Below are 20927 nucleotides of genomic sequence, written 5' to 3'. Positions count from 1 at the left end.
CTAGTAGAAAGTGGCAAAAGAAAACCCACAGGAAAGTTAGAGTGGGAATGTGGGGCTGGGAGGGCCCTCTGGAGATGAAGTCCAGCTCTCTGTCTCCAAGCGATATTTTTATCCTAAGCTATTTGCTGACAGATGAGGACTATCTTTGGCTTCTCAGCCTCTAGAGAAGGGAACTGTATTAGGTGCTGCTAGTGGACCTGTCATCTTTTCCCTTGAAGGGTTAATGAAGTATCTGGGGAGACCACGACGTATTAAAAGACATTCTGAAAAGTGACATCAGGGATTTAAATTTTAGGCATTGCAAGGCAGTGCACAATTAATTGCCAAATGAACTGACAACAAGGCATGTTTTTCATGGTAAGTTCTTATTAGTAGAAGTTATTTACAAACAAATGTTATTCTTTGGTCCAACTAAAATTATTTCAGCTACACGTTAGAACCACTTCTAACCTCCTTTCACAGGGATAGGGAATGGCTGGTCTTCCATAGAAAATCTCTTAGATTCATTGCACCGGCTGTTCTCTCTCTCGAGAACACTTTCTCTCTATGGCTAATTCCTTACCTCCCCCAGTCTTTGTGCAAATGCCAGGGCCATTTAAAATGGCAACATGGCCTCATTTTTTCTCTGGATCTCCCTTACACTGCTCTATTTTTTTTTCTTTTTCATGTTTCCAACATACTACATAATTTATTTTGTTTATTGTCTGATTTCTCCCACTAGAATTTAAACTTGCCATGAGAGCAAAGACTTTTGTTGTTATTATTTGTCTTATTCAGTGATGTATCCCACTGATGGTACATAACTGGTGTTAGACCAGTATTTGTTGAATGAATGACTAAAACTTGAAGACAAGTAACTCCATTCTCAACTTTTTTCTTCTCCTGGACAAATGACTATTTGTGTTCATCTTTTCTCCGTGGAGCTCTCATTTAAACCTTTGATGCCCTGCTGCCATCTTCTGGATTGAGTCTTGGTTCTCTACAGCCCTCAGCCTCTGGCCTCACATATGGTTAACAGTGAAACACCTCGACACCACCCTTTCATCATGACCATAAAGTACAGCAGGATAGAACAAGGATGAGATATAGTAAGAGGAATGAGATACTCTAACAGTTGTATTTCCAGGATAGTTCAGGATGTGAAGAGGTGTGGATTTTGGCAAGAATGAGAAGAGGGAGAAGAGATGAGTGAAGTGGGCAAAAAAGACAGCAAACTTTTGTGGCCTATTGTGTCTGGACAATGGCTTAAATGACTGCTCAAAGGCCAGTTCAAGCTATATGCTAAGAGTAGTGACTGGCTTTGCCCAGGGTCACCTGCCACCTCAGAGGTCACCTTCCTGACTTAAGCTTTGTTTTGGCTTGACAAAGGACTAAGACATCAGCTCCAACACGGCCTCACCTGTGTAATAACCTGAGAAACTAAGGAGACTCAGTTTTGTGCAAGTCCTAGGAAATTTCCCTTTGGGGATGGCATTTCTCAACCTCTATCCCATTTACCAATTTCTTCGGGTTCCCCTTGAGTACTCACAAAGCTGAGTGGGTAAATATGGAATTACAGGATTTACATGCCACTTGTTCATCTCCACTAAGAAGTGATATGATAGCCCTGCTTTCACACCAGGCCTTCACTGTGATGTTCTCACTTTTGTTTCCTAGGAAACAAAAACTCATAAATAGACACTTTGTACATTTCCAGGTAACAGAAGGACCTGGTCTGACTTATTTTTGCTAGTTTTCCTGTCTGTGGCCAGGCTAAAGGAGTGATGAATTTGAGAGTGAGAGGCAGGCTAATTAACAACAGGGAGGGACCTTTCACACCTGCCTCCCCAATTCTTGCTACTGCTTATAATCTCTCACATGCTGAGCTATGTCTAAGACTCATCAGTAGCTCTGCTTCCAACATAGAGCCAAACCCTGAACAAGAAAACAAAAGTTGGCCAAGTGCGGTGGATCCTGCCTGCAATCTCAGCACTTTGGGAGGCTGAGGCAGGAGGATTACTTGAACCTAGGAGTTCCAGACCAGCCAGGGCAACAAAGCGAGGCTCCATCTCTACAGAAAATAAAATAATTAGCCAGGTATGGTGGTGCACACCTGTAGTCCCAGTTACTTGGGAGGCTGAGGCGAGAGGATCCCTTGAGCCCAGGAGGTCAAGGCTGCAGTGATCTATGATCATGCCACTGCACTTTAGTCTGTGTGACCAAGCAAGACCTTGTCTCAAAAAAAAAAAAAAAAAAAAAAAAAGAAAGTTTTGGAGGAGTTCTGCTTTTGTACTAGTGGTATCTGGTATATTCTTGATCAGCTCAAATAATAGATTGACTTCATATCAACGTAGATAACTCTTGCATAACATGGGATTGTTCTGCACTATGAATTTTATTTTACCACTAACTATTCAAAGTGGAGAAGAAGTTCTCTTGGAACTAATCCCAGAAACAGATGCAAAATTAAAACCTTTGGAGAAGGAGTAGAGACGGGACCTGCTTGGTGGTACAACAGCTCCTTCCTCTACATATAACTTTCCCACATTTGGGGAAATGTTTTCTTAGGTGACCACTATCAGACTTTCTGCCGCGGTCAGAGATTCTCTGATTCTACAGGCCCTCAGTAACAGTCTCATAGTTTCCTCAACTTTACCATTTTCCTTTTATCACCTTGTTTTAAATTTCTAACAGACCTATAACCACAGTTTGTCAGTAATAGCTGCTATCTCACAGAATATACTTTAGCCTAAACTTCAATCAAGTCAGTGCCGAAGTGGCTCAATGTTTATCAGTGCTATGCTGCACAGATCTGACTCTTAGAATGAATGATGTCAGTGGAAACAGCGTGGGGAGCCCCTCTCGAATTCTCCCCAACCTTTGCCCATTGTCCACCACACTCACGTGTGCACCACAGGGAGAAATCTGGGGAAGCCACTTACATCCTGCCTCTCAGGGCCTTGGCTTTCTGTTCTTCTTCTGGGTTTCTAGGAGGTGTGGGTGGGGCCATCCCCTCATTCAGGCAGCCCGCAGGGTCTTTCAAGCTCCCCCGGTATGAGCCTCCTTCTAGACTCTGAAAAGAAAGAAAAAACAGCCTTAGAAAAGTGTACTTTGAAAAGTCATTTGGAATCCCTGTGTCCTCCCTGCCTAGCCATAGACAACATGGAAAATCAGTAGCCAAGGCTGTTCTCACCAAACCACAGTGAAGTATTAGGAGACCAGAGACTTTATCCTCCTGCAGCAGGGAGCCCAGAGCTGCCACCTTCTCAGGCAACCAAGATGTACTTGGCATCTATGTGCTGCCAATTTCTCAGACATAATGAAATTGTCAAAGTGACTATCTCTAGGTAAGAGCTCCAGAGGTAATGATAATGATTGCAATTCTATACCAAATATGCAGTTACACAAAACAAGTGAAAAGGGCAAATGTGGTACTATAGAGGGAACTAAGGGTAAAAGAACCTAAACTTGAATCCCAGATCTGCTAGTCACTGAATGATTTATGTGAGATAGCTAAAATTGTTCCATGCTTCAGTTTTTCTCAGTTTTCAAATTAAATCTTCCCTCTCTGCAGATTTCTAAGGAATAAGCAGAGATAATAGCTGTACAACCCCTTTGAAAAGTTAAAAATGTCCTATGATGATGAGGTTTTCCCCTGTCCCCATGGATGGAACTATTAACAATAAAAATACTCAAAATGGAATCAATCTTAACACTTTTACAAGTGTCCTGGAAGAAGGATTACACAGTGACATTTAGCATTTCATTATGCAAATTGGCAGGAGTAGTGTGGATACACAGTAAGGCTGGAGAGTAAGGTCAAGTTGGGCAACTGTAAAACAAATAATGAGAGACTAATCTAAGGCTATTCTTTATTATTATTATTATTATTATTATTTTAGAGACAAGGTCTCATTATGTTGCCCAGGCTGGTCTTGAACTCCTGGGCTCAAGTGATCCTCCCGCTTCAGTCTCCCAAAGTGTTGGGATTACAAGCATGAGCCAATGCACCCAGCCAGAATATCTATCTATCTATCTATCTATCTCTCTCTCTCTCTCTCTCTCTCTCTCTCTCTCTCTCTCTCGCTCTCTCTCTGTCCGTCCGTCTGTCCGTTCATCCGTCCGTCTGTCCATCCATCCATCCATCCATCCATCTGTCCATCCATCTATCTATCTTTTTGAGACAGGGTCTCACTCTATTGCCGAGGCTGGAGTGCAGTGGTGCAATCACGGCTCCCTGCAGCCTCGACCTCCCAAGCTCAAGCAATCCTCTCACCTCAGTCTCCCGAATAGCTGGGACAGGCATGTACCACCACGTCCAGCTAATCTTTTTTTTTTTTTTTCTGTAGAGACAGGGGTCTCATTACGTTGCCCAGGATGGTCTTGAACTCCTGGGCTCAAGTGATACTCCCACCTCAGCCTCTTAAAGTGCTGGGATTACAGGTGTGAGACACCGTGCCTGGCCCTAAACTGCCCTTACAAGATGCCTGTCTAAACCAGCTACTGCAGCTAACAGAAACAGTTTCATTTAGTAGTTTTTGAAAACATTAGCCCTAAGGTTAAAGTCACAAAGATTTCTAAAAATGCAGTCCAAAAAGGTAGTAGGAAGTAAAGGCTTCAGCCTGGCCTTCAGTGAGCTGCACTTGGAGTATTTGTCACAATGCTCTTAGTTGCTCTATTTTAACATAGGCTAAACAGAGGTAGAAAAGAAAGGTCCAGAGAAATAAATAAAAAAGCAATGAGGTTCCTGTTGGTCCATTTTATAAAAAAGATGGAGAATATAAAGATTTGAATCTGAAAAACATAACACAGCAGAGATATCAAACTTCTTCCATCCCCCCCACCCTCAAACACAAAATGTGCCAAGGGCTAAACATGAATTTGTTACCAACACTAGAAACGGAAACTAAGAGGACAGGGTCTTCAAATTTGAGAGAGAATTTCTTTTAACTTGAGATAAAGGTATTCACAGAACAAGTAATCGGCCATGGAAGTTGTTATATCCAGAGCAGCAGTATAGGCTAAAATATGGAAAGGTCAAGAAGGGTTTAGCTCAATTTATAGATACAGGATCTGTAACCTGTCATTAAGGAAATGAGAGTGTCTGGTGCTGAGGCTTGACAACCAAGCACACAGGCAGGCATTCCAATGACATGTCTCCTGGTGCCATCACTAGAGACAGGCTCCTGGGCAGATGGGCCCAACTGGTGATTGATCTGATTACATGCCTTTTACTTTCCCTCTCCTTCTCCTCATTGTCCTGTTTCAGCCTTTATTCTGCAGCCTGTTGAGTGGTAGCATGGTGACTGCAATGCCTGGGAAACAAGCCCTGGTTTATAGGCTCACTTGACCATTAGATACTGCTGAAGTTCATTCACAGGTCCATCCCTTTGCCCTTAGAAGAAATGAATGTTTTCCTCTAGTGAATTGCTGCTCAGTGGTATCCTCTGTGCTCCTACCCCTTCCCAGGGTGACATCTCTGCCCACAGGCACTCCCATGGAGCATCCAACTTCTTGTGGTCCACTCTCAACCTTTCTACAGAACAAAGAACATCTGAGGAGTCCATTCTGTCAAATGGGGAAATACTTCCATCTCCTCCTACCTGACCTGTTCTATGAGCAAAGTAGCCCAAGTTATCTCCAGGGGAGGACTCGCTGGGATGGCAACAGTGATAGAGAAGGACAAGAGAAAGAAAGAATTTGGCTAAAGCTATATGCTAGGTAGTCTGCCTAAAACAATGAGTTTGATTTTAATGCTTGTAATAATTCAAGAGTGATTGCCTCTGAAGACCTACCTACCTATGCTAGAGCTGGGATACTGAGCCCCAGCTAAGGGCAACTACAGCTGACCTAAAATTGTCTGTTCTGCTCCTGGGAGAAAAAAGGCAGTGGTGGCCAGGTTTCTGCCACAGTGAGGACTTCTGTCCCACCTAGAGCTCCGGGCACAAGTAGTCTCAGAGGACAAAGGGAAAGGTATATGGGGATAGAGCAACAAATGTTCCCATAGTCGATCCAAGGATGGGGAATAGAAATGCAAATAGATTCAAATATGTGATGAAGTGTGGAGGAAGGTCATCCCCATATTTAAAATGAGCACATTTCCTGGGCGCTGGATCTGAGACCATATACTCATAGCCTGCCCCTCCGCTGTGCACCTGTAAACACTCTTTTCACACTCCCTGCACGGCATTCATCACATAGTATTGTAACCACTGATTTGAATTCAGGCAAATATTTATTGAACATCTACTACATGCTAAATATTTGCAAAGTGTTGGAGAAACGAGGATGAATAAGACAAGGCTCCCTGGCCTCCATAATCTAAGCCAAAATGGGTCTCTTGTAGAGAGACAGGGTACAATGGAGGATGAACAAAAGGAGCAGGTGGCTCTATGGTGGGGTGGAGAAGCAAAGGAAAGACTTAATGAAAGAGGCAATGCTCGAACTGAGAACGGATAAATAAGGAGAGCTTCACTGGATATGCCAACGGGAGGACATTCTAGGCAGGAGCAGCATTGTGAATATAGGGTGAAAGAGCGAATGACATGGGGGCAGCCTGGGAACCTGAAAGTAGCCTGGTGTGGGCAGAGTACAGAGTGTGAGGGAAGGGGGTTGGCAAATAACTGTGTGTTCTGTGAGTCTGGGTGACTAGGTATTAAAGGAAGAGGGAGTGAGGAGTGAAAATAGAATCCTGGAGAAGTTTGCAGGGATCAGACCATAAGGAAACTTGTCTGCATGGCATTCAGAAGTAGAGACTTGGCTGGGAATGGTGGCTCATGCCTGTAATGCCAGCAGTTTGGGAGGCTGTGGTGGGAGGATCATTTGAGCTCAGGAGTTTGAATCGAGCCTGGGCAACATAGTGAGACCCCATCTCTACTAAATAAAAAATAAAAATTAAATTAAAAATAAAGAAGTAGAAACTTTACCTTCTAAGACCAACGATGGGACAGTTGTAAGCAGGGAAATAACATGTTTTAAGACTTAGAAATGTCAGTCTTAATGCTCCAAAGATATTTTCATAATTTGGGACAATGTCTCTGATGTGATAGTAAAGAGAAACAGAACTTAAACTTTAAGTATTCTATGATTAATTATACTATTTTTAAAAGGGTCTAGAAGAAAATATATCAAAATTTCAACACTGAATATGTCTAGATGATGATTTATATTTATACTGTTGTCATTTTTCCAAATTTTTTTGAATAAGCATATATTTCTTTTATTAGTCAGAAAAGAACTATTAATTTAAAAAAAAAATGGAAAAGAGGCCGGGCGCAGTGGCTCATGCCTGTAATCCCAACACTTTGGGAGGCTGAGGCAGACCGATAACCTGAGGTCAGGAGTTCAAGACCAGCTTGGCCAACATGGTGAAACCCCATCTCTACTAAAAATACAAAAACTAGTCAGATGTGGTGGCACAGGCCTGTAGTCCCAGCTACTCAGGAGGCTGAGGCAAGAAATCACTTGAACCTGGGAGATGGAGGCTGCAGTGAGCCGAGATCACGCCACTGCACTCCAGACTGGGTGACACAGCAAGGCTCTGTCTCAAAACACACACACACACACACACACAAAACAGTAAAAGAAAGATCCCTCTAGCAAGAGACGTTAGACTAAAATCTGAGAGGAAATGATTGCCAACAGTCCAGGGAGGAGAGGATTTTGAGCATTAACCCTAGAGACTGCGAGCTCCATATAAGGAAAATTCTATGCTTGATTTCAAAGCCTGGTGTACAGGAGGACTCCAAGAATTTATTAAATATGCTATGTAACTCTTGGGAAGGGATCAAAGCTCATGTGATGAGACAATGGGTAAGCTGGCTGGTCCAGTACCACCTACCACACCAACCAATCACCTCTTAGTTGCTCCTCTTTGATAAAAATTTGCATATCACAACTGTTAGGATGGCTATTATGAAAAAAATAAGATATCGGGGTTCAATTTCCAGACAGGGAGACAGCAAAAAAAATAAAAATAAAAAATAAGAGATAACAAATGGTGTGAAAAAAAGGGAACCCTAGTACATGTTGGTGGGAACGTAGATTTGTATAGACATTGTGGAAAACAGTATGGAGGTTCCCAAATAAATTAAGAATGGAATTATCATATGACCCAATAATCCCTCTTCTGGGTATATACTTCTCTTCTGGGTAGGTAATGAAGTCAGCTTTTCTTAAAATATCTGCACCCCCATGTTCATTGCAGTATTATTTACAATAGCATGATATGGAAACACCTAAGTGTTACTGATGGACAAATGGTTAAAGAATCTGTGATACACACACACACACACACACACAGAGAGAGAGAGAGAGAGAAATATTATTCAGCCTTAAAAAACAAGCAATGGGGAAAGAATTTCCTATTTAATAAATGGTGTTGGGAAAACTGGCTAGCCATATGCAGAAAACTGAAAGTGGGCCCCTTCCTTACACCTTAAACAAAAATTAACTCAAGATGTATTAAAGACTTAAACATTTTTAAATCCTAAAACCTAAAATCCCTAGAAGAAAACCTAGGCAATACCATTCAGGACATCGGCATGGGCAAAAACTTTATGATTGAAATACCAAAAGCAATGGCAACAAAAGTCAAAACTGACAAATGGGATCTAATTAAACTAAAGAGCTTCTGCACAGCAAAAGAAACTATCATCAGAGTAAACAGTCTATAGAATGGGAGAAAATTTTTGCAATCTATCCAACTAACAAAGGGCTAATATCCAGAATCTACAAAAAACTCAAGCGAATTTACAATAAACAAACAAACAACCCCATCAAAAAGTGGGTAAAGGATATGAACAGACATGTCTCAAAAGAAGACATTTATGTGGCCAACAAACATGAAAAAAAGCTCATCATCACTGGTCATTAGAGAAATGCAAATCAAAACCACAATGAGATACCATCTCACACCAGTTAGAATGGCAATCATTAAAAAGTGAGGAAACAACAGATGCTGGAGAGGATGTGGAGAAATAGGAACAGTTTTACGCTGTTGGTGGGAGTGCAAATTAGTTCAAACATTGTGGAAGACAGTGTAGCGATTCCTCAAGGATCTAGAACCAGGAATACCATTTGACCCAACAATCCCATTACTGGGTATATACCCAAAGGATTATAAATCATTCTATTATAAAGACACATGCACATGTATGTTTATTGCAGCACTGTTCACAATAACAAAGACTTGGAACCAACCCAAATGCCCATCAGTGATTGACTGGATAAAGAAAATACGGCACATATACACCATAGAATACTATGCAGTCATACAAAAGGATGGGTTCTTGTCCTTTGCAGGGACATGGATGAAGCTGGAAACCGTCATTCTCAGCAAACTAACACAGGAACAGAAAACCAAACAATGCATGTTCTCACTCATAAGTGGGAGTTGAACAATGAGAACACATGGACACAGGGAGGGGAACATCACAGACTGGGGCCTGTCTGGGGTTTGGAGGTTAGGGGAGGAATAGCATTAGGAGAAATACCTAATGTAGATGACGGGTTAATGGGTGCAGAAAACCACCATGACATGTGTATACGTATGTAACAAACCTGCATGTTCTGCACATGTATCCCAGAACTTAAAGTATTAAAAACAAAAAAGAGATCCTGCCATTTGCCACAACACAGATGGACCTGAAGGACATTATGCTGAGTGAAATAAGCCAGATACAGAAAGAAAAACATTGCATGATCTCATTTATATGTGAAATATTTTTTAAAAAGGTCAAAATATATACAAAAATATATACAGATAGAAAATAAAACAGTAGTTACCAGCAAGGTGGAAAAGGCAACTAGGAAACGGGCATGTAGGTCAAAGGATACAAAGTAGCAAATCTGTAGCATGAACAGGTCTAGAGACCTAATCTACATGAGGATTATCATTAATAAAATTGTATTTGGAATTTCTGTTAAATACATACATTTAGCTACTCTTTAGGTACTAATTTAGATTTCCACCAAATTTTTTTAACTAATTAAAATCTAAATTTTAGCCACTCTTGTCACACATACACAAAAAAGTAACTGTGTGACATGACAGATATGTTAATTTACTTCACTACAGTAACCATTCTACTATCTATGGGTATCCCATAACATCATGTTGTAAACCTCAAATATACACAATAAAATTTTTTTTTTTTTTTTTTTTTTTTTTGAGACAGAGTCTGGCTCTGCACGCCCAGGCTGGGAGTGCAGTGGCGTGATCTTGGCTCACTGCAAACTCCAGCCTCCCGGGTTCATGCCATTCTCCTGCCTCAGCCTCCCGGTAGCTGGGGTTTGAAGCCGCCCACCTCGCCCGGCTAGTTTTTGTATTTTTAGTAGAGACGGGGGTTTGCCCGTGTCAACCAGGATGGTCTCGATCTCCTGACCTCGTGATCCGCCCGTCTCGGCCTCCCAAAGTGCTGGGATTACAGGCAGGCACTTGGCCTACACAAAATAAAATTTATGTAAAAAAAAAACATATGGTTGTGGCCGGCACTTTTGGAGGCTGAAGTGGGAGATTGCTTGAGCTCAGGTTCAATGCCAGTCTGGGCAACAAAGCAAGACCTTGTCTCTGCTAAAAATAAAAAAATTAAAACATCATTGCCGGGCGCGGTGGCTCAAGCCTGCTTAATCCCAGCACTTTGGGAGGCAGAGACTGGGCAGATCACAAAGGTCAGGAGATCAAGACCATCCTGGCTAACATGAGTGAAACCCGTCTCTACTAAAGCTGAAAAACTAGCTGGGCGAGGTGGCTGAGCGCCTGTAGTCCCAGCTACTCGGGAAAACTGAGGCAGGAGAATGGCGTAAACCCGGGGTGGACTTGCAGTGAGAGCTGAGATCAGGCCACTGCCTCCAGCCCTAGACAGCCAGGCGAGACTCGTCTCAAAAAAAAAACATCAGCCAGGCATGGCGGCATAAGCCCATAGTCCCACTGACTCAGGAGGTTGAGGTGAAAGGATTGCTTGAGCCCGGGGGATCAAAGCTGCAGTGAGCCGAAATCAAGCCACTGCACTCCAGTCTGGGCGACAGAGCGAGACCCTGTCTCAAAAAAACCGAAAACAACAAAAACCTTATATAATATTCTCTGGACATAAAGCATTAGATCTAAGTCATTCCGAGGCAAACTGTTGGTGAGTATAGGGACAATACATAGTTGAAAAGCTGAAGTCTGGATTTTCCAGGCCAGTGACATTTCAGGTTTGTAAGTGGGTTAAAAAAATTTTGTGGAGGCTGGGCATGGTGGCTCACACCTGTAATCCCAGCACTTTGGGAGGCCAGTGCAGGAGAATTGCTTGAGGCCAGGAATTTGAGACCAGCCTGAGCAACATAGTGAGACCCTGCCTCCACAAAACAAAAACAAAAACCAAAAAATTTGGTGGAAATCTAAACTTTTACCTTCTTACAAGAACCTCAGGAATTGGCCTGGTGTGGTGGCTCATGCCTGTAATCCCAGCACTTTGGGAGGCCGAGGCGGACAGATCACCTGAGGTTGAGAGTTTGAGACCAGCCTGACCAACATGGAGAAACCCTGTCTCTACTAAAAGTACAAAATCAGCCTGACATGGTGGCGCATGCCTGTAATCTCAGCTACTTGGGTGGCTGAGGCAGAAGAATAGCTTGAACCCGGGAGGCAGAGGTTGCAGTGAGCCGCCATTGCACTCCAGCCTGGGCAACAAGAAATAAGAGTGAAACTCCGTCTAAAAAAAAAAAAAGAACCTCGGGAATCTCTTCCACAAAAGAATGCTAGAAGAACCCAGTCCCTGGAAACACACACCTCTGCAATGGATATGGTGAGGCCATTATTTTTTCCCATCGATTCTGAACTTTTGCTAACTCCACCTGGCTATTGACAAAACAAGTGAATTCTTCTAAAGGGGGCCAAAGCACACACACAAATACAGCCTGGCCATAGCCATGTTCTTCCATGACCCACAAGGCTGGCCCAAGGAGGAGATGAATGCTGTCAAAGTAGGAGAACCAGAGAGCAGGAAGTCTTGCTGAAGCAGGTAGGGCACATTCTCAGGGTGCCAGACCACTAAGTAGACTAAACAGGAGCTCAGTCCTGGCCAGTCTCTTCTCTAAGGGCAGAGGATTATTAGCCAGGGTCCACTGGGGCCATGATGAGCCCAGTGAACTATGCCGGTGTGTCACCCGATGATGAGCTTAGAGAGGGGCGGGCCTTCCTTCTTTTCCTTCTTTTCCTTCCTTCCTTCCAGACACTTTTCCTTTCAGCACTTTCCTTCCCCTTCCCACCCTTCCTCCCTCCCTCCTTCCTTCCTCCCTGACCCACCCTCCTTCCCCCTTCCCTTTCCCTTCCCCTTCCCTTTCCTTTCCTTTTCCTTTCTGTAGAGACAGAGTCTTGCTTTTGTCACCCAGGCTGGAGTGCAGTGGCGCGATCTCGGCTCACTGCAACCTCTGCCTCCTGGGTTCAAGTGATTCTCATGCCTCAGCCTCCCGAGGAGCTGGGATTACAGGTGCATGCCACCTTGCCCAGCTAATTTCTTTTGTATTTTACTAGAGATGGGGTTTCACCATGTTGCCTAGGCTGGTCTTGAATTCCTGAGCTCAGGCAATCTGCCTGCCTCAGCCTCCTAAAGTGCTAGGATTACAAGTGTGAGCCACCACACCCGGCCTAGGGACTTTCTTTCTAGAGTCTCGATCTTTCATGCCAGGAAGATGGTAGAATTCTGGGGCTCCAGGACTTCAGTTTAGAGATACACTAGATTCTCAAGGCCTTGTTTCTCAAACTTGGGGAATAAAACCAAATTGTATAGACTGTTAAGCTATTACTCTGTAACATTCACCCAACCAATCTATCGCCGGCAAATAGTAAGTTTCCATGTGCCCAGCTTCATACCAAGCTACAAGAGATAAGGATGACACAGTTCCCTTTCCCTGTCCTTCACAAGGCAGTTGAGGAGGCTAAGAATTAACCTTTGTAGATGCTTTATTATCAGTTTACAAAGCCCATTCATACCTACTCATTTATCATCATAACTCCTTTGGGATTAGATTTGAATAGACAGAATCAGCATCACTAATAAGTGAGGTAAAAGAGAACCCCAAGTAGACTAAGTAATTTTCCCAGGACTATACAGTAAGCAGCAGAAGCAGGACTAAATCTTAGGTCTTCTGATTCTTTACACACTCACTGCCAGCAGCAACAGTCCACAGGTCTAGAAAAGGGTTTATTAAAAATCACACAGTGAAAGCAGGGGGAGCTGTATTCCTGGCTTAAAGATAATACCTCAATGCAAAACCCAGAAAAAGAATGTTATCCCTATCTGGGGAGATGGGTGAGCATCCTTTCTTGATAAACAAGAGCACCGATTAAAGACCAAGGCTGGTGGCAAGACCACAGAAGGGCCCATTAACGTCCAGAAGGACTCATTGGCGGGTAGTGAGTCTTCAGAAGTTTTATCTGCACTTCAGATAAACCCTGTCTTTGTTCCTTAACAGTGGGTCTTGTGCAGCAGTGATCCTAACTCACCGAGGCAGAAGCTTTGGTATAACAATGACCATGCAACCATAAAGCACCGGGGGCAGCTCTGGGAGATATGAACATGGGGGATCTCATGGCCTTTGGGTGGAGCTAGGAAGCCAAATGAATTCTAATGCAGAATTTGGCGCCATGGCTTGAGCAACCAACAAAGCACAAAGACTTTAAGGACTAAGTAAAGTCCAAGAATACCAGATGCTCCTGTAAGACGGAATTGAATTCTGTAAAGTGGAAAGAACTTTATTAGTTCTTCCTCATATGAAACGAAGAAAACTCCCACCCACAGGTCTAGGTTCTGCCCTCTGGGATAGCAAAGAGTTAGTTACTCTTTGCAACCTCATTCCCATGGCAGTGCTTCAATTACTAGAAGACAGCTCTTATGTGTCTTCTCCTAACTTCTTCCCATACTTAACCTTGGTTTCCTCAACTTTCCTTCAAATTACATGGACCACATGGTCTGGTTATCTCCTCTGGGCCCCTCCAGTTTGTTCAAGAACATTGTAGAAGGTTGCATTTAGAATAGAATAATAGAATACATTGGCTGGGCATGGTGGCTCATGCTTGTAATCCCAGCACTTTGGGAGGCTGAGGTGGACGAATCACCGTGGTTAGGAGTTTGAGACCAGCCTAGCCAACACGGTGAAACCCTGTGTCTACTAAAAATACAAAAATTAGCCAGGTGTGGTAGCGTGCCTGTAATCCCAGCTACTCAGAAGGCTGAGGCATGAGAATCACTTGAACCTGGGAGGTGGAGGTTGCAGAGAACAGAGATCATGCCACTGCACTACTCCAGCCTGGGTGACAGAGTGAGACTCTGTCTCAAAAAAAAAAAAAAAAAAAAAAAAGGAAAGAATAGAATGCATTATTCACACACAGCTCATGACGTGTATGGTCTGAATACCTTTGAATACTATTGCTTCTCTTGATCTGTACATTGTACTTTCGTTAATCAAGCCTGTGATAATACTCGCTATCTTGGCAGCTATCACACAGTTGTACTTAGTCAAATAAACACTCCAGAGCTTTTATGGGCTCTGGATCTTTTCTTCTTCTAAGCTGAAGAACTGATAAGGAATAGGACTAAGAGTCTTGAAGGTGAAAATACAACTTAGTGCTCTCAAGCACGGCTGAGATATTCAAAACCTAGTACTGTTACATTGCTACCCCATGTGGGAAGGGAAGAAAGAGAAAGTGGTGGAAAGGACCAAGAATCAACTTTTGGTAGGAAGATTCTAAGAAACCAAACCACTGCTTCCTTTTTCCTTTCTGTGACGTGAGCTTGGTTTTACATGTTAAGCCAAAGATAGCTCTAATTCTGGGCTTACTGTAGGTCCTCAAGAGTAGTTATTGCTGGAAGAAGTTAAATCCTTCATTATGGCAAACTCACCACAGAAAGGACATTCATTCGACAGACATTTATTGACAGCCTATAATAAAGCCAATCAACACCAGTGCCATCCCACATCCCCTCTTCTCTAGAAAATTTGCTCTGATGGGACTTTTCTATGTCTTTGCTTACATGTTTAACACCTAGCCATGTTTAACAGCACAGATCACACGTGTTAGTGGCCCAGAGACTGTCAGCAGTGCAAAGCTTAGCAGTAGTAGTAGCAAAAGGTAATCCAAAATATAAAAATAAGTGTAAAAGACTTTTTTTTACTAATAGAGCAAAAATAATAATAATAATAATATCCTAAATGACTTACCATCTAGCTAGGGAGGTAAAATGCAAATGAAAACATTCAGATATTTGAACAAATTATGCTACAGAGCTACTTAAGAGCTGTCCCAGGCGGTATGTGGCTTTCATAATTACCATGGGATTACAATGGAAATTTGGCCTGGGCTGGTCAGAGGAGCCCCTGTAGAGAGGAGATTTGAGGAGGACCCTGAATGACCATTATGCTCTAGATCAGCAAACATAAGAGGGAGAACATTCCAGAGAAGTGGGGCGATATGAACAAAAACTTGGAGGGAAGAAAGCCAAGTATGAGTTTGAGGATAGCAGAGAAAATAATTTGTTTGGAGCAGAGTTCATCAACCAAATAAATAACTAGATGCTGGAAAGGTAGGTTGGAGAACAGGCTACAAAAATATCAGAATATTAGATAAGTGTGGACTTTATGTATAGGCCAGTGATTCCCAAACTTTGATTATATATCTCTGTCATTGAAAATAATTTTGTTCATGTACCCCCAAACATGTAACTTGTCTATAAATTCTATATCTATGCTACTGTACTATCATTATATACATAAGAAAACACATATAAAACCATTTTAAAATGCTATAAAGAGGCTCTAATATTTTCTTTCCATACCCCAGTAAGTTGTCTTATGTACCTGAGGGCACCCCCACATTGGAGACTACTGCTTATGCAGCCAAGAGGGAGGTAATAAGCAGTGTTTACAGAAGACCAATTTGGGGTGAAGGCAGACTGGGTGGGGAAAGGGCAGGCAATGGCTACTGCAATAGTCCAGGAATGAAGTCAGAGCCCAGGCTCAGATGGTAAAAGAAAAAATGCAAAAAAGAAAAAGGATGACTTTAAGAAAAAAATTAAATATAGCATTTGTAGAATGAAGAGGGTATATGGGTTGGTGTGGAGAGGAAGGGGGAGCAAGTGAGAAATACCAGGGAGGGGTCTTTGAAAAGTCAACGTAGTGCCCACAAGACACTTAACTCCTGCTGGTAGGAAAAGGAGAGATGGCAGGAAAACGGACAACCTTCAAGAGTTTGACACTGGGTACCAAAAACAGCAGGGTTTTTTTCTTTTCTCAATTAGAAAGGAAAATTTAGCAGGAAAAAAAATAAAATCATATGTATTAAACCTCATTTATACAGGATATGCTGGGATATTTGAAAAGGGAGTTACTATAGTCAAAATATTAGGTAGCTTTCCATAGAGAGCATCCATCATTTTCCTCTAGCTCCTGGGCCAAGTGATTAATAAGACTGCCCAACAGAAGTCTGGCAGAAGCACAGACATTTATCCTAATGAGAATTGCAGGAAAAGCTAAATGGGTGATACGGATGAGAGTGAAAGAAAGGAAAATGCTTCCAGGTGTCATTCTGTGGTGACACACTTAAATGTAAAAACATGAGAGTGGAGGAACGGCTCTATCCTAATGAGCTATCCAAAAAAAGGCCCTTTCACCAGCATTATGCCAAAACCCCAAACCTGCTCAGGCTCATCACCTATCCCTCCAATCGGCTGATGGGTCAATGAGACAGTCACAGGCTAGACAGGCTGCCAGTGGCTTATGTTCAGTTTTTCCCACCATGGTAGGGCTAGGCACTGGCTCTCTTAATTTATTGTGGTGAGGTATCCACACACTTTTGCCCATTCCCCTTTATAATCAGCAGTCTACTTTTGAGAGACTTTGCAAGCTGGAAGGCTACCCAAGGTCCCTCATAAAATTTCCTAGTGCTATCAAAGATCCAATCAGTGTGTTCTGGGTCTCAGCATCACAGTGCACTAGCTTCTGGGCTAACCAAATATATATCAATCGCTGACTGAATGCCACTTGCCTGTGGGCCACTGGATCAGACTTGCAATGAGTTAAGTTTGTCTTGGATAGTTTTCAACTTTCATCAACGCTGCAGCCCCCAAACGATCTATTAATTCCCTATGCCCATTCCCAATCAAAGTCAGAAAGGACTCTGGGGTACAGTTTTTTAGAAACCATCATTAGCTGCAATCACATAGGAGGAATGAGGACAGGTGAAAGGAGAAAACGGCAGACAGATGCAAGGTTGGAGCAGCGTGGAGGTGAGACACACACAGAACTGCCTCCGGGACCCCCACTTACCAGCTTGTTTTTGACCAACTTTTCTATTGCACTGACAAGGTCTGCAGCAGTAGGTACTTCAGTGGAAGCCTGCCGGGCTGCTAGCAAAGAGGAGGACTGCAAGACATCGGGCAGCAGAGGAAAAGCAGATTAGCAAGGAATAAGGAACAGTGATCAGGAAGTAAAACAGAAAGTCCAAAGTTCAAAGCAGGGAAGGGAAGCAAAGTTCTGTGTTTAGGTAACAGGTGACAGACGAAGAGTGTGGGTGTAATACAGGCCTGCCCAACCCCTTATCAGAAATTCTAGCCAGCAGCAAATGGATGGGACTAGGCTATCCTTAGGTAAGCCTATGAAGGAGGGGAGAGGAGGAATCACTGACTTCCTGGGAGGCCTACAGGCCAGGGCTGCACCTACTGACAGCAACAGCTTGGAGGATGGGGGCTACTGCTCTGTGGGCAAACAAGACTTTGGCCACTACACAGTTGCCCATTGCTGTTTCGGGGTGTGAAGGATTCAATAAACTCAGCCTCCAGTGTGTCCAAAAAAGAGAAACAGTCCTTGTTTTACTATAGCCTTAAATATAGATCCTTATTATGTGTCTAGCAAAAATGCTAGGGGCAGGACCCTTAGCAACCAGCAAGCTAGATGCTCCCTTCCTATATTCTCTCCCTCTCTCTTCCTCTCCCCCTCTGCCCCTGACACACATACACCCTTACCCCTCCACAAAGCATAGCGGGCTCTGGTAAGGCCCCTGAACCGGAACACTAGGAAGTAATAAAAGACTTTAGCAGGAGTCCTGAAGCAGCCAGAAACTATCCTGTTCATAGTAAAGAGAGACGACTCCAGGACCTTCCTGTGTCCCCTTTCCCCTGCGCCAGCAATGAGGAGTTGTCTGTGTGGTGGTTTGGTCAATGGTTTGGGGCTTCCTGCTCACTGAAGGACGGTGGTTTTTTGTTTGGCTTTTTCTTCTTTCTTCTACCTGAGAAGAAACTGGGGCAGAAATGGTTAACCCCCCACAGTACGTATGTGCTTTTACTTCCAGCTTATCAGAGCAGACGGCAGTGGTGTTCCCAAGGCCAGGACACAGGCTCCTTTGAGTGTGCCCCTTGGGTTAGAGGAAAAGTTTCAAAAATGAAGCTTCTCATCTAATCTAAGTTACTTTATTAAGTCTTTGCTTCTGAGATGGGAGGAAAATAATTATAATTAAGAAAGATATAATAATATTATTTTTCTGTCTTGGGGAATGCAGGAAAAAGCTTACGTCTATGTGGAAAATCAAGTTATCCTCTTTTTAATCTAGTAGTCCTACTCCTGGGAATTTATTCCAAGGACAGAAGTCAAAAGAACAAATGCTTTATATACACAGTGATCTGTATGTAGTAGTATTAGCCATAGTAGCAAACAATGGAAACACCCTGTTAGGATGTCCCCAACAGGCTGATCAAACACATTATGGAACAGAAAATAAGCAAAGTTTTCTCCAGCTATGAAAATTACAGCTAAGAAGAAAACAATTAATGCAATTTTAGGAAATGGTAGCAAATAAAACATTGGACATATCATATGCATATTATAATTGTAAAAGTAAAACGTACACACATATGAAAAAGATTAGAAGGAAACATGGAGAAGACAAGTGCACAATATTACAATGGTGAACTTTTAAAAATTCCCTTGACAGTGTTGTAAAAATTGTTTTAATAAATCCAACTCCATTTGCTAGATGCTCTGAAGTTCATCCCACTCCCAAACACTGATAAAAACATACAGAAATCAAACAAGCAAGAATAAGGACAATTCGTGTATCTGAAAGGAGACTGTTGCCATCTGCCCCATTTCTGGGTAAGGAAAAGGCTACACAAATAAAGGTAAGCCAGAATTCTCAGTTAAAAATTATCCAGAAACAATATAACATCCATTTCTGTAAACAAGCTGTGTTTGAGGGAATTAGAGAGAGAGGATGGTGACCTTATGCAAGCAGGGCCCTTGCACAGAGGGCTGTGTGAGACATGGGCACCCTACTCCCCAGGCCACGATCGCTGTTTATAAAACACATTACAAGTAGGCAGGGTCTCATTCCCATCTCAAGGTGAAGCACCAGCACTTCTGTCTCAGAAACGCAGGATGGCATAACACCGGCCTTCCTACTATGTTTCTTCCCAGTGATCCAGAGTCAAAGATCTGGCCCTGAAGACAGGGCCACCAACATCACCTAGGAGGGGCCACGACTAGGTGAGTCACATCATGGGGGCAGCTGCCACATCTCAGAGTCCCTAGACTCTGTCCTTCCAGCCTTCCAGAAGAAGACTTCAGTTAATGTCTGTGGGTTAACAATTCAAATGCAAAGCAGAGAGAATTAAAATAAGAACTGAGATGTCACCAGAAAGGACACATCCACAGACGGTGCTTTTTGAATTGTGTGCTCGATGGTACTACAGAGATTTGTTTCCTGCTTACACTTGCTGGGCACCTCCTGGAGGGAGGCTGTCCCACTGCAGGACAGAGCACTAGAGAGCACAGGAGAGCCTGGAGGGACAGGCAGGCAAGCTGCCGCGTCCACTACCACCACTGCAACAAAACAGCGCTCAAAAAAGCAAATTGAAAGTGACGTACAGTCAAAACCCAAAACTGCCACTTCCACGTCTAGAGTCGAAGAGAAACAGCAACACTTAAGGCAAGAAAAACACAGTGACGTGAAAGCAGGGCTGCAAGGAGACTCAGTGGTAAGTGAGGGAGAACACAAAGCTGCCCCAAGCCTCGGGTCAGTACCTGGAAGTACATCTAACCCACGCTTCTGCTCCAGAACAATTGGGATGATCACCGGGTGACTGGAGACACAGGGAGCATCGATAAAATACCAGTGAGCCTCTGTATGCCAGTGGGCCAGGGAATCTTGCAAAGCAAAGACAGGCAATTTCGCATATGAGGTTTGTCCACCTTTGACAATAACTTCCCCTTAGCAGCATCTCCGTTTCTCATACTGTCATTGCAAAATCTGACCAACACTGGGCTTGACTAGTAGCTACCACTAGTTAGAGTTTAGAGTTAAGTACAGGGAAAACAACTAACATGTGGTTGTACAGTCAGATATGACAAAATGGTTGTGGACTGGAACTACCTGGAATTGCTCCTTTTAGGATGTGCTGCTTCCAAAGACAGAACCATTACCCTTTATCAACAGGACAAGACACCAGGCAGATTCCCACTTTGAGAATTCTGCACACACCCCCTCCACAGCCTAGAATGAAGCTGGACCTCCAGGGTTGGGGAAGGGACACCTACCAAATAGAGACACAATTGACAACAGCATGGATTCATGCGGAGGACGAGATAACATGGGAGAGAGAGTACGACTACCCCCATCACACACAAAAAACAAAATCACGCCCTGCACATTGCTCTTTTAAGTGAGAAAGGAAAGAAGTTCTACCATTTCATCCTGTGTAGGGTCGTTGTCAAAAATCTTCATAGGCGGTGGGAGGGGTGTGTGTGACTCTTCATCCGGCTCATCTTCACCCCAACCTTTCTTGCTCTTCTAGAACAAAAGAGCAGCATTAGTTACTGTGTCACAAGCTAAACATGCCAATGGTTCTGGACTTGACATTAACAAAAATAATACATAGGAGGAGAGTTCCTCCCTCAACTCACTCCTAACTGTTCAG

At 43.2% G+C, this 20927-nt stretch overlaps 1 protein-coding gene across 21 annotated transcripts in view; it reads right to left on the bottom strand.

The window, feature by feature from the left end:
• The window catches only part of KALRN (kalirin RhoGEF kinase), a 690448-nt gene that overhangs the window by 67404 nt on the left and 602117 nt on the right, over nt 1–20927 (bottom strand). For 11 of the 21 annotated variants that reach the window (XM_031662269.1, XM_031662306.1, XM_031662292.1 and 8 more), the window contains 3 exons: nt 20696–20800; nt 17287–17382; nt 2922–3052 (listed from right to left, as the gene is read on the bottom strand). In XM_031662269.1, the coding sequence (XP_031518129.1) occupies nt 2922–3052; nt 17287–17382; nt 20696–20800 (332 nt within the window). The remainder of the gene's footprint in view (nt 1–2921; nt 3053–17286; nt 17383–20695; nt 20801–20927) is intronic. The other 10 variants (XM_031662272.1, XM_031662338.1, XM_031662341.1 and 7 more) reach the window with 3 other exon arrangements.

Source organism: Papio anubis, chromosome 2 (genome assembly GCF_008728515.1).
Source record: "Papio anubis isolate 15944 chromosome 2, Panubis1.0, whole genome shotgun sequence".
Classification (NCBI taxonomy): Eukaryota; Metazoa; Chordata; class Mammalia; order Primates; family Cercopithecidae; genus Papio; species Papio anubis.
The sequence above is the reverse complement of the archived record's forward strand: the minus strand, read 5'-3'. Positions and strand labels throughout refer to the sequence as shown.